The sequence below is a fragment of the Danio rerio genome, chromosome 12, assembly GCF_052040795.2.
Source record: "Danio rerio strain M-AB ecotype USA chromosome 12, GRCz13ab, whole genome shotgun sequence".
NCBI classification, from domain to species: Eukaryota; Metazoa; Chordata; class Actinopteri; order Cypriniformes; family Danionidae; genus Danio; species Danio rerio.
The window spans coordinates 5729096-5742738 of NC_141032.1; the positions used below are offsets into that span (position 1 = coordinate 5729096).

Sequence of the window (13643 nt, forward strand, 5' to 3'; positions counted from 1 at the left end):
CAATGTGAAAAAAGAGTTTTTGAAATTGTTGCAAAATTATTAAAAATTAAATAGCTGAAAAATCACCTGTACATCAGTGTTCACAGTCTTTGCCGTGAAGCTCTAAATTGAGCTCAGGTACATTCTGTTTCCGCTGATCATTCTTCAGATGTTTCAGCAGCTTAACTAAAGTTCACCTGTGGTCAATTTAGTTGATTGGACATGATTTGAAAAGCCATACACCTGTCTATAAAAGTCCCAAGGTTGACAGTGCATGTCAAAGCACAAACCAAGCATGAAGACAAAGGAATTGTCTGTAGACCTTCGAGACAGAATAGTCTTGAGGCACAAGGCTGGGGAAGGTTACAGAAACATTTCTGCTGCTCTGAAAGTTCCAGCAAGCACAGCGGCCTCCATCATCCGTAAGTGGAGGATGTTTGGAACCACCAGAACTCTTCCTAGAGCTGGCCGGCCATCTAAGCTGAGTGATCAGGAGAGAAGAGCTTTAGTCAGGGAGGTGATCAATAACCCAATGATTACTCTGTCTAAGCTCCAGCGTTCTTCTGTGGAGAGAGGAGAATCTTACAGAAGGACAACCATCTGTGCAGCAATCCACCAATCAGGCCTGTATGGTGGAGTGGCCAGACGGAAGCCACTCCCCGCCTGGAATTTGCCAAAAGGCATCTGAAGGACTCTCAGACCATAAGAAACTAAATTCTCTGGTCTGATGAGACTAAGATTAAACTCTTTGGAGTGAATGCCGGGCGTTACGTTTACATAAAACCAGGCACCGCTCATCACCAGGCTAATACCATCCCTACAGTAAAGCATGGTGGTGGCAGCATCATGCTGTGGGGATGTTTTTCAGCAGCAGGAACTGAAAGACTAGTCAGGATAGAGGGAAAGATGAATGCAGAAATGTACAGAGACATCCTGAATGAAAACCTGCTTCAGAGTGCTCTTGACCTCAGACTGAGGCGACGGTTCATCTTCCAGCAGGACAATGACCCAAAGCACACTGCCAAAATATCAATGGAGTGGCTTCACAACAACTAGGTGAATGTCCTTGAGTGGCCCAGCAAGAGCCCAGACCTAAATCCTTTTGAACATCTCTGGAGAGATCTGAAAATGGCTGTACACCGTCACTTCCCATCCAACCTGATCGAGTTTGAGAGGTACTGCAAAGAGGAATGGGCTATAAGAAAGGAGTGCCAAGCTTGTGGCATCATATTCAAAAAGACTTGAGGCTGTAATCGCTGCCAAAGGTGCATCAACAAAGTATTGGGCAAAGGCTGTGAAAAATGATGTACATGTGATTTTTCAGGGGTTTTATTTTTAAGAAAATTTGCAACAAATTCAAAAATCTTTTTTCAAGTTGTCATTATGGGGTGTTGCGTGTAGAATTGTGAGGAATTGAATGAATTTAATCCATTTTGGAATAAGACTAAAATAAAGAAAAGTGGAAAAAGTGAAGCTCTGTGAATACTTTCCGCATGCACTGTATGACTGAGGAGGCATTCAGCGATTCAACAAGACAAGGCAATACACACAAGAAGAGCAAATTCTACAAAGGAGCTGTTAGTTCTTAGAAAATTTGGTGCTAGCATAAGAAGGGGGGAGTGTGTTATTTATAAAAAGAGAAGACTGTTTCTACAGGTGGTTTATCAAACCCTCTCACCCATGTGAAGAGCACTTCAGAAATGCACAAATTTATTTATTGACTTTTTTGAGACAGAAGAGTGTTTATACAGGTGGTTTGTCAACTTCACTCACCTGTGTGAAGCACACTTCATAAATCCACAAGGTTTTTTTTATTTTCCCAAGTAAAAGACAGTAGAAACATTAGTCAGTCTGTCAACGCTTAATGGGATATCTATAACTAGAAATTTCGAGGACATCCGCATATCTCTTAATCAATCTCTTCACACTTAAAAAAATGTAAACATGAACACTTAAGTATACTGATGTAAATTGTTATAAAACTATAATTCTCAAAATGAATCGAATAGGCATTAAAATAAAACAGGAAGGGATTCCCCTGGATTCTCCTCTTTCAGACTCACAGAAACATGTCTTCAAAATACTCATCGAACTCTTCCTCCCTGAAAAACAATCAAACACAACTGTTTTAGAAAAACATCCATGTTAATATGCACAAATTTAGCTTGATTACAACAAAATTTTGTGTGACTGCTCTGATTGTGCACTTCATTGTGTGATTTTCCCCCCAAAGGTCAAGAATATCTGTTAATTAATCCAGTGTTTCTCAACCACATTCCTGGAGGACCACCAGTGTGTGCTTTGTATGTCTCCTTTGTCAGACCCATTTTGAGGTCTTTCAGTCTCGGCTAATGAGCTGATGATCTGAATCAAGTATGTTAGGTTAAGGAGACATGGTAAATGCGCAGAGCTGGAGTTCCTCCAGGAACATGGTTGAGAAACACTGCTGTAATAGTTTTAGGACAACTTTGATGAAACGTGATGATCCACTTTAAATGTTGACTACTTCACACTACTCCACACTGTGGTAAAATTCATTGTAACGATGTATAAATGAGCCTCACCGGGATTTCTCCTCCACAGCAGGAGCAGGACCCTTCCAGTGCTCTGATTCTGATGGACCATCTGCATCTTCATCATCATCATCATCATCACTGCCTGCAAATGGGGAACACAATGCATTAAATACAGGAAACCCATATCAAAACAGGGTAAAAAGAAGAACTAAACCAATCCATGACCAGACACTTTCTTTTCAACACTCCATGTTTCTATAAAACATCCTGCAATTCAGAGTGTGCTTCACACTGGGTTTGACAAACCATTACGCACCATTTTTCTCTTCATATGCACCCGAGAGCACCACATATTTCTTGGAAAACATCTTGCAATTATTATTTTTTTACGTTATTTAAATACATCAAAACATTTTACAGAAAAAAAAAATTTAGTGACAGCAATGATTATTAAATATAACGACAGAAAAAAGTAATACTAGATGTAAATAAAACAAATTACAATAAAACATACATTATTTTCAATTACAAAAGGAGCTGGAAATACTACGTCCTGTTCAGATACATAGTAATAGGTGCCCATCTTTGTTAGAAATATCCTATTTTAATTGAACTTAAGCAGTCATATACTCCATTATTTATATATAAAAATTCAAGTTTTTCAATCCACTGTTCTGTTAACATCTTGCAATTCTGAGAGTGCTTCACACAGGTGAGTGGGCTTGACAAACCAACCATAAGTAATACGCTCTTTTCCTCTCCATATGCACCAGACACCCTATAAGCACCCCATAATTCTGAGTGTGCTTCACACAGGTGAGTGGGCTTGACAAACCAACCGTAAATGACACGCTTTTTTCCTCTCCATATGCACCAGACATCTTATAAGCACCCCATAATTCTGAGTGTGCTTCACACAGGTGAGTGGGCTTGACAAACTAACCGTAAATGACACGCTTTTTTCCTCTCCATATGCACCAGACATCTTATAAGCACCCCACAATTCTGAGTGCGCTGCTGTACTTCGCCAGTCCTACGCCACCCAACCTGCTCCAAGCTGGCATCAAACCGGTGACCTTCCGCATGGGAGTCGGTTGCTCTACCAAGGAGGCTAAAGACCATGGCCTCTGGTGTCTGTCGCTAGAGCACCTTTAGAGGTCAGAGGAGAGAGGTTTACCTGCACAGCACTTCACTAGCTGGCCTCCGTTACACTTACCCCCCCAAAAACACACTCCGATCCGGGTCACGGCACCAATGTAATACCACCGGTCCTACGCCACCCAACCGGGTCCGAGCTGGTATCGAACCGGCAACCTTCCGCATGGGAGTCGGTTGCTCTACCTAGGAGGCTAAAGACCATGGCCTCTGGTGTCTGTCGCTAGAGCACCTTTAGAGGTCAGAGGAGTGAGATTTACCTGCACAGCACTTCACTAGCTGGCCTCCGTTACCCTGCACACAGGTGAGTGGGCTTGACAAACCAACCGAAAGTGACACGCTTTTTTCCTCTCCATATGCACCAGACACCTTATAAGCGCCCCATAATTCTGAGTGTGCTTCACAAGGGTGAGTGGGCTTGACAAACCAGCCTTAAGTGACACGCTCTTTTCCTCTCCATATGCACCAGACACCTTTTAAGCACCCCATATTTCCAATAGCATCTGGATGCAGCCTTTATGATGCAAGCTGAGATTGCATCACTCAGCGATGCAATGTCAGACTAAACGCACTCAATGGAGTGAGTGATGTCACTCTGACTGGTAGGGTTAGGGGTGGGGTTAGGTGAGCGCATTAAAAAGCATTGGATGCAGCTCAGATTGCACTGTACCAGGTCTGCATCCAGACCCTTTCCCATATTTCTGAGTGTACTTGCCACAGGTGAGTGAGACCTCACTATCCTCTTTTATAAGTTCAGAGGGAATAAACATTTAAAAATATATATTTTTTAATTACTTAGACTTGTTATATAAATGATATACATATAATTTATAAACTCTCTGATGATTTGTAGTCTGTCTTTAATCTTATTTTGTACAGCACTTTAGATAAAAGCATCTGTGAAATAAGTAAATGCAAATGGTAAACAGTAACATTTTAATGGCAATAAAACATAAATAAGTGCAGGGTTAAGTTGTGCTGTTGTTGCAAACATGGGAACAGCAACAAAATTAAAGTGCTGAGCGCTGACAAATCTGAACAGAATGTCCATATATGGCATCACATCTCAGTAGCAAAAATCTGACAGGAGAAAACAAGCAAGGATTGACTGTTAAAGGTAAAACACTCCCAAAAGAAGGTATATGTGTGTATATATGTGAAGCCCTCAAAGGACTGAAGCTGTATGTAGGCTATGAGCATCCATCTGCTTTCAGTGAAGCTCACCTCAGGCTGTTTCATGTCAGCTACTCATTTATTAAAGTTGAGGCTACACAGAAATAAAGGTACGCGAGCTGTCACTTGGGTGGTACCTTTTTCAAGGGTACAAATTTGTACCTTAAAGGTCCATATTAATACCTCAAGGGTACATATTAGTACCTAAAAAGTACAAAAGTGTTCCTCTTAAAATCTTTTTTAAGATGACAGCCAGTGACAGCTCCATACCTGTCAACATTGGGATGTGAAAATAAGGCATATGCCCACCATAATAAGCCACTAACAGTCATGCACCATTATATGACTGTTTTAAGGATTGCATAGGAGGGGTAATGGCACCTTTAATGAAAAGGAAGAGGAATCGCGCCGTTTTTATATTTAAGAACAATGGGAGGCTCTGCTTTTTAATGTTTCTTGCCACTCTTCAGAGACAGACTGAAAATACGGGAGAAATATGGGAAAATACCTTTACGGGATAATAGAGCGATAGAACTGTAAAATAAGGGAGAATCCAGGGAAAAACGCGAGGGTTGACATGTATGGATAGCTCACGTACCTTTATTTCTGTGAGTGTATCACTCATCATAACACTGTAAAGACTGTTATTGTAATTGTGAAATGTCGACCCTATGGAACCATTTGGTTTTTAGTGTTACATTAGTGGCTTAGAAAACCACAAATACCCAATAATACCCAATACCTAATTAAAATCATCAAACTGATGAATTTGGCAAAGACAAAATTGAGTCGCAGGATACAATTATTGTAGTAACAAAACTACAAGGAGTAGGATTAATTAAACAGCAAAGTACAGAACAATATTAAAGGTATTAAATTTTCTAGATTTAATGTGTCTGAATATGGGAGTTGTTTCGAGGTTTGAGCATGTGTATTAGGGTTACTGAGTCCAAGCTTGAAAGCGCAGATGAGGGCCATTAGTTATTATTAATAGCTTTCTTGTGGAGTCATACCCTTATGAACAACCGCCTGAAGAGCAAAACAAGACTTTTTTTCTCCACACTCAAGCAGCAGTCCTTCGTGCTAGGTTTGTTTTCACCAGGTATTCATATACTATAAGTCAAAATTAAGTGTACACCTCATTAATTTAGCGAACTGAATTATCATAAATATTATTTTAACAATCTCATGTGTCAACATGATTCTGATGAACTGCAGAGCTTATGCAAACATATAGCCTAAGATCTTCCATGAAAATAAATACTATAGTAATTTACAGTTAATAATGCAATGTTTTTGAACCATACTATTGTAAAGTACTTGAATTAAACTGTTGTGGTTATTCTATTGTTGATACGGCAATGCAACATCTAGCCTATAATATTGTAGAAAATACCTAATAGGCTACTTCTCAACAACAACACACCACTGTTTAATGCAAAAAGTCAAAAGTGTACTTCAGGATTGATTACAGTTGATCAGTAATATATATTATAATATACTTTATCATAGTAGGGTTCAAAAACACTAGTATGTACTGTACATTAGAATTTTTTTTCATGTGGTATGTTTTCTTAACGTTAATATTCATTACTCATTACGCACACATTCATCATTCAAGGATTGTCAGCGTTAACGCATGCGATTAATCGAAAAATGTTAAGCATAAATATTTCTTTAATGCAGATTCATTGTTTGGTAAATTTGACTCCAATTTCTTGCAGCCACTCGCCATGTTGTGATGATCAGAAGTTTCGGTTTTAAAAAAGATTCCAGGGTGATGTTTAGATAAAAAATACTTTGTGTAAACTTATTCTTGTTATGAACCGTCTTTCTAGCAAAAAACAACATGTTTAAAGTACTATCTACGGGCCAAACTTGTTTTATTTTGGGAATATCATAACTAAAACCTGAATATGTGAAATATAAAATAATATCTTTTTACCTTTTATTTAATGTTTAAAATGCAAATCAAATTAGATTCACTTAATTTGGTAAGTAAAAAAAGTTTGTCATATAATATATAAACGAAAAGACAGAAAATATTACTGTACAAACTGTATTGTACATAAATCTGATGAACATTTTCACATTACTCAATAATATTACTAAAATTAATTAAAAAACTGAATAAATATAGATTTACACACATTTACTCAAATAAATAAACAGAATTAATGATGGGCTAAAAATCAGCGGAAAATTCCGGGTGGGCCAACAAACAACAACTATAAAGCTAATGTTATCTGATTCCTTCACTACATGGCAGATATCCACAGACTGCAGAGCCATCAACACTCTTCAGGAACGATGGACATCAGTAAGTAACCAAAACTAGTAAAAGTACACCTAACATTTATCAATGACAACAGGCATCCGCCTTCATTCACTTCATTCACATAGCCACGTTAGAAACAAATAATAATAAAATTAGAAAATCTGCGTCCTTAAACTCAATCGTCTTGTATTTCTTTATTTCAACACTGCACATTTAAAGTCATATTTATTTAATCTAGATTAATCAAAACAGATTGATATAAAATAGAGATGAAAACAAGATTGACATTAATATTCATAGTTTTGTCTCAGTATTGTAGACAGCTTCTGGAAGCTTGATATCAATAGTTGTAATAGTATTTCCAACAATATTTTTTTTTTATTATTGATGCCAAAGTACACTAGCGCACCATTTTTTAATGCATTCAGTTGATCTCTGGGTCTGTTGGGAGCAGCTTAGCTTAGCATAAAATTCAATTGGATTAGACCATTAGCATCTCGCTCAAAAAAATTCTATAGTTTCTATCACTTTTTTCTAATTTTTCTAACCTACAGCCATGGAAAACAATTAGGAGATCACTTGGAAATATCTAGTGTCCCTGGATTTATTTAGTATGTTTGAATAAAACCTTAATATTTGTTTTATTCTTTATAATTTGGAGGGTTTTATATTGACTCTTTAATCAAAACATCTGTATTCTGTTGGTAAACTGGACACATCTGTAATTACATTGTGTGCTAAGACCAACAGAGAATTAAAAGCTTTTTTAGGTTTATATGGCTAGGGACTATAGGCCTACTCCCATTCTGGCGTAATAATAAAGAACTCTGCTGCTGTACCATGCCTGCAGCTGGTGTTATGACATAATGCTTTGCCTGCAAATTCAGCCCGAAAACAGAAAAGATTGGGACAGTATGGAAAATGCAAATAAAAATAGAAAGTAGTGATTTCCAAATTTACTTTGACTGGCCTGTCTGCAGTCCCGATCTGTCTCCAATAGAGAATGTGTGGCGCATTTTGAAGCAAAAAGAGACACCATACTGTTGCCCACCTTAAGACTTGTTTGCAGGAGAAAAGGGACAAAATTACACCTTAAACCCTTTATCACTTGGTGTCTTCAGTCCCTAAATGTATTTTAAATGTTGTGAAAAGGAATGGCAACATTACAAAGTGATAAATGTTTTGTAGTCTCCAACTAGTTAACAGCACTGTGTAATATCAAGTGTGTAACATCGCCTGCTGGACTCATGGCAGCAAAGTTACAGCAACAGGAGCTATTTATGGATCACAAGTACCTAAATCTTGGAGTTTGCTGACATATCTTTGTTTTTCTTAATTTGAGAGGTGACCTAAATATTTGTGGCTTGAAGCAGATGGAAAAATGACAGGCTTATGCAGCAGTTCTTTGAATGTTTTGCCCTCCAGGTCTCTGCAGGTCTCGTGTGAATTACAACGATGAATTGGGAGCAGAGGGAAAAGTGGCGCTCACCTTTATCTGACTCCTGGGATTCCTCAGAGCTTGAAGATGAGTGCTCTATAGAGAAAACAGGTTTATTTAGTAAGTCCCATTTGCTGATGTTAAATCATCATCATTTAAAACAAGTTTACATTTAAAGGTGCCATAGAATGCAATAATTCAATATGTTATTTTTTCTGATATCTACTTGGGTATGTACATTAGGTAAGTGCAAAGATTCTTTAATCTTTACAAGTTTCATGTAATCATTTATAAACCCAAGAATAAACACTATAATAAAAAGCTCAGTTTTGACCATATTTGGAAGGGTCTTGAATATTAATGAGCTCTTCTCTGATCATCAGAGTTTGTGCTTTGTTCTGATTGGCATCACATAATTTACATGAGAATGATACAACAGATGTACAGGCATTTACAGATTTTCATTATATGGTACCTTTACCGGTGACAAAAATGGGTTCCAGAGTTTGCTAAAGGTTGTTGTTTATCGTTTTACAATATAACAATTAGCACAATTCACAAATGAAATATTCAGCATTAAGTAGCATCAGATTATATAAATACAAAACATATACATCATCAAACCCAGTTCATGTTACTAGATTAAAACTGTAATCAAATAACAGCATATGAGGGGTCAGTGTGATAACAATGGGTCTTATGTAGGCACAGGATAAAGGGTTCATAAAGGGTCCAAAAAATATTCCAGATTTCTAAAAATACGTGTGTTTTGCTTTTGAAACTGCATGTTAAATATAACAAATGCAGTGTGTGATTTATGATCATTTAAAAATAATTCCTGTTTCAAGTTTAGCAGAATACATTTCCTAGATACAGTACATAAAAAATCAGTCCTACTCTTTTGGTTAATAAACGTTCTGACACATCAAAGTCCACCCCAAAAAGATATATTAAAGAACCACCACAGAAAACTCATGTACAGTCTTCCAAATCTCATTTAGTTAAAGATGTATTTGTTAATTGAATCTGTATGATTAAAGCTCTATGGTTTTAATCAGACAGACCACGATTTCGTATAAAAGACTTGAACTAAAGCTAAAAACATATCAGGGTTTAAACTGAATGTGTTTATTACAGAAATATGCATACAAACTTGCCTTTGCGCCTCTTCTTGTGTTTGCGTTTGTCTTTGCGTTTGTTCTTTCTGGACTTGGATGATTTGGATTTCTTCGACACGTCCAGGTTCTCTTTCGATCTCCGTCTCTTCTTCGCCGTTACTTCTTTTCTCCTAGAACAAATAAAGTAGCGTTTATGTGTGAAGGTTTTCAGCCAGTCTACAGACATCTGAATGTGCAGTTGAGTTTGTAGCGGCTGAATGTTCTTACTTGTGATGATAGTTCAGTTTGTAGGAACACTCCGGACACAGACCTTAAAAATGTAACAGAAATGCAATATTTACAATGAGGAATATTTGAGGATAAGGATATTTTTCTTTGAGGAAAAATAATGGTTATAGAGCACAAATCTAGGTAAAAAACCAAATAAACAAAAGTCACTCTTGTGAAAATGCTGATGGTATTACAATTTTGCAATATTTTATATATCAGTCTGTTGAGGTAAACTAATGTTAGTTCATCAACATTAATTATGTTAAATTAGCAGTAAATATATATATATATATATATATATATATATATATATATATATATATATATATATATATATCAGTCTACATATATCAGTCTGACAGATTTAGACACTAATTAGATGAGCTCCACACATGTGTCCTGTGAGCGAATGGTATTAGATCAGCGGCTCTGGCTTACGCAGTTTGACGAGGGCATTCCTCTTCTCCCCCTGCTCCACATACGCAAAATTCACCTCCCAGCTTTTTAGACCCTCCTTACTCTCACAGCGCTTGTTACCGCAGAGGAACTGGCCTGTGTGATTCAGAAATAAAGTCGCATTAAACATGTACACAACAGAGTGAATTCTAAAGAAACTGAAGATCACAATTAAAGGTACAGAGTTCTGCATCTGCTAAATACTTAGGCTAGCATCACAATGCTTTAATCTGCAGCTTCAGTTATGCATGGTATTGCAAAGTTGTTTTGGTACACACATTTCTACGGTACTTCTACTTATTTATACTATCATCTACTTCTTTTGTCTGATTGAAAGTTCCTTAAGTATTTTTGTTAGCAAGCACATTTAGTAAAACTATCCACTTTCAAGTTGTGGAAGAGGTTTGCTTTAAAACCTTTTCATAATTTTTATAAAGCTGAAGTAAGAATAACTTCTTTTGTATTAACATTAACCTTTTTATTGTACTAAAGCAACTGGATAATTCATAAATAATTTTTTTGAAGAAGTATGTTAAAACATGAGCATAAAATATGAAGCATCTAACTTTCGACGAACATTTAATTGAGAATTTTACAATTTACTCTTTCTTTTTAGCCATATAAATACAACTACTACAGTAAAACGAGAGCTAGACTTTGACAAGCACAACATGTTCCTGGATCACAATCACTGTTACTTACAACCAGTGTTAAATTCTCAATTCTCAGGGTATTCTCAATTACACTCTTTTTTTTCAAGATCTCAGGTTTTCCCACAATGTGCCTGTGAAGTGTTAGATCAAAATGCATTAGATATAATTTATTATATCAAGGAGTAGGTGGAAGCAAATTCTTGCTGTTTTCTTTAAATGCACATGAGCAGTACTCTCCACCCACTTTCCATAGGAGGGCGGGCCTTGGTTACTCGATTGCAGTGATGTTAAGAACAACATTTAGAGTTGAAATAATCAATGCAATCGTTACTGAATGAAACTCAAAGCATTGTTCTGATTTACATTTAATAACATATGATGAATAAGTTGGCAAAGTAGGAAGTAAAATATTCTTAAAAGTCCATTGAAGTGCTTTAAAATCAAAGCTTTGTTCAATGTGTTTAAACTGAAACAATGAGGCAAGATGAGACAAGCATATATTGAGAAGCTTCCCTCTTTATACAACTAGACAACAGAATTTTAATAAAGATATAAAAATGGAGAGGAATTGATTCAATTATCCATTAAATTTATTTTCATTAAAACTTTACTCTTCTGGTCATTTTTATTTTAAGAATGCCTGTGAATTGGGTCAATAAATCTGAATGCATACAGTAGGGCTGCATGATTTGGAAAAATCTGACATTGCGTAATCTTTTTGCGATATGAATATAATCTCATCAGATGATTTGAATAGCTCTATTTGGAAATATTTCATTAATTTAGATTGTCTGGGATGATTAAGTTTTTTTTATGCAGTGCATCATAAAATAAATTACAAGCATATACAAATATGACAGAGCAAAAATTAAAGTTAAATAACAGTGGTTTTCTGGAGAATCTAACAGTATTCAAGTACAGAATTTGAACAATCAAAGGTAAAATATCATGATCATCATCGTTTATGTAAGGTTTAAAAACAATATTTCATATTACCTTTATCTTTTAAACTATAATAAATAATCTAACCCTGCGATGTTACTATTGCAGATACATACATTGCAATATCGATACTCAAGCGATATATTCAGCCCTAGTATACCGCCTAATGAAAATACATGCACAAAACAATGAGAAGCAAATGAGAAAGAAAGAAATGGAGGTTTTATCTGCAGCATGTGATATGACAGGGGTTACTGACAGGAGACGAGTCAGACAGAGCAAAAGCCACTCTCCTCTTTTGACCTTGGCCTAGCCATGGCTTCACCTCAGATATCAGCGGCCTGACTTTAGTTTCAGCAGGCTTACAGAGGGATCCTCCAGATTGGAGTCCAGGGAAAAGTGCGTCATCAGGGAGGTTTTCTGCCAGGCGTCCCACACCACTGACAGTGTGCCGTCTGGATCGGCTTTGGCTCTGAGCCCGACCACACCTCAGCTGAAAGTGAACCGCTTAAAGCATGGAAGCGTATTTACAACCATATACGCAATTGCAGTCATCTCTAAAATATATATATATTTTTTTCATATCAGATTTTTTTTATAATTTCCACCTGTACAATTAAATACTGATTAGTGAGAAATTCTAAGTGTTATTGTAAAATTACTTGTTTAATTCTGTGGCCAAAAAAGTAAGATAAAACCCGACTTTACAGAAATATTGCAAAATATACAGTGCTCAGTCTATATGTTCACCTCTCACAAATCTCTCTTTTAAATTAATATTTTTAATAGGAAGCTATGCAATATTATATTTGTGCATATACATTAGATTAGTCAGTACTGAAAACAAATCTCTAACAAAATAACTTGCGATAACGGTCAAAAAACTAGTACACCTAAATATTAAATACAAATTTTAAAAAAGAGGAAAAATCAAGAGAAGCAAAATTTTTTTTGGAAAATTTAGTTGAAATTTTGTAGGTTGTAATGTTTTTGCATTATTTTGCTTGAATTTAATTGCATTAATAGATTAGATTAGATTACATTTAACTTTATTGTCATTACACATGTACAAGTACAATGCAACGAAATGCAGTTCAGGTCTAACCAGCAGTGCAATAGCAGCAAGTGCAGGATACAGGTACAAGTTATAAAGTGCAGTTATAGAAAAACTATGGGGATATTTACAGATGGGTGCAGTATGAACATTATATAAAGCACACCCATCTGTAAATATCACCATAGTTTTCTTTCAATTTCTAAATATGTTTGGTGACCAAAATATTATTTGAATAAATATATCTGTTTAATAAATCTGTTTTGTTTAAATGCACCAAAATAAATCACCTATATTCACTGAGAAATAAATAAAAATATTCATTTTCAAAATGGGGTGTACTTGATTATGCTGAGCAGTATAAATTCACGACTGCAAGCAATTCTAAATTGTGAGATGTCAAGTTTAGATTCTCAAGAAAATAAAAGTTTGTAACAGAAAAAAAATCATAATTTATAGAAAAACTCAATTTCTAATGAAAAAAAAGTTTGCAATAATGAGATTAGAAACTAGAACTGCATGATCAAAACCCAAAACTCCAAGGTCAGAGTTGTGAGACAAATTTCTAATTATAAGGGAAAAGGTCTTATTATTTTTTAATTCTGTGGTGG

General features: G+C 36.0%; 1 protein-coding gene across 1 annotated transcript in view; it reads right to left on the reverse strand.

Moving 5' to 3' along the window:
* Window positions 1–1672: 1672 nt before the first annotated feature.
* The window catches only part of fra10ac1 (FRA10A associated CGG repeat 1), a 32076-nt gene continuing 20105 nt past the window's right edge, over window positions 1673–13643 (reverse strand). Inside the window, exons 9-14 of the mRNA NM_001006006.2 lie at window positions 10366–10479; window positions 9925–9967; window positions 9697–9827; window positions 8591–8635; window positions 2544–2637; window positions 1673–2081 (exon numbers count right to left, since the gene is read on the reverse strand). Of these exons, the coding sequence (NP_001006006.2) occupies window positions 2039–2081; window positions 2544–2637; window positions 8591–8635; window positions 9697–9827; window positions 9925–9967; window positions 10366–10479 (470 nt within the window). The 3' untranslated portion in view covers window positions 1673–2038. The remainder of the gene's footprint in view (window positions 2082–2543; window positions 2638–8590; window positions 8636–9696; window positions 9828–9924; window positions 9968–10365; window positions 10480–13643) is intronic.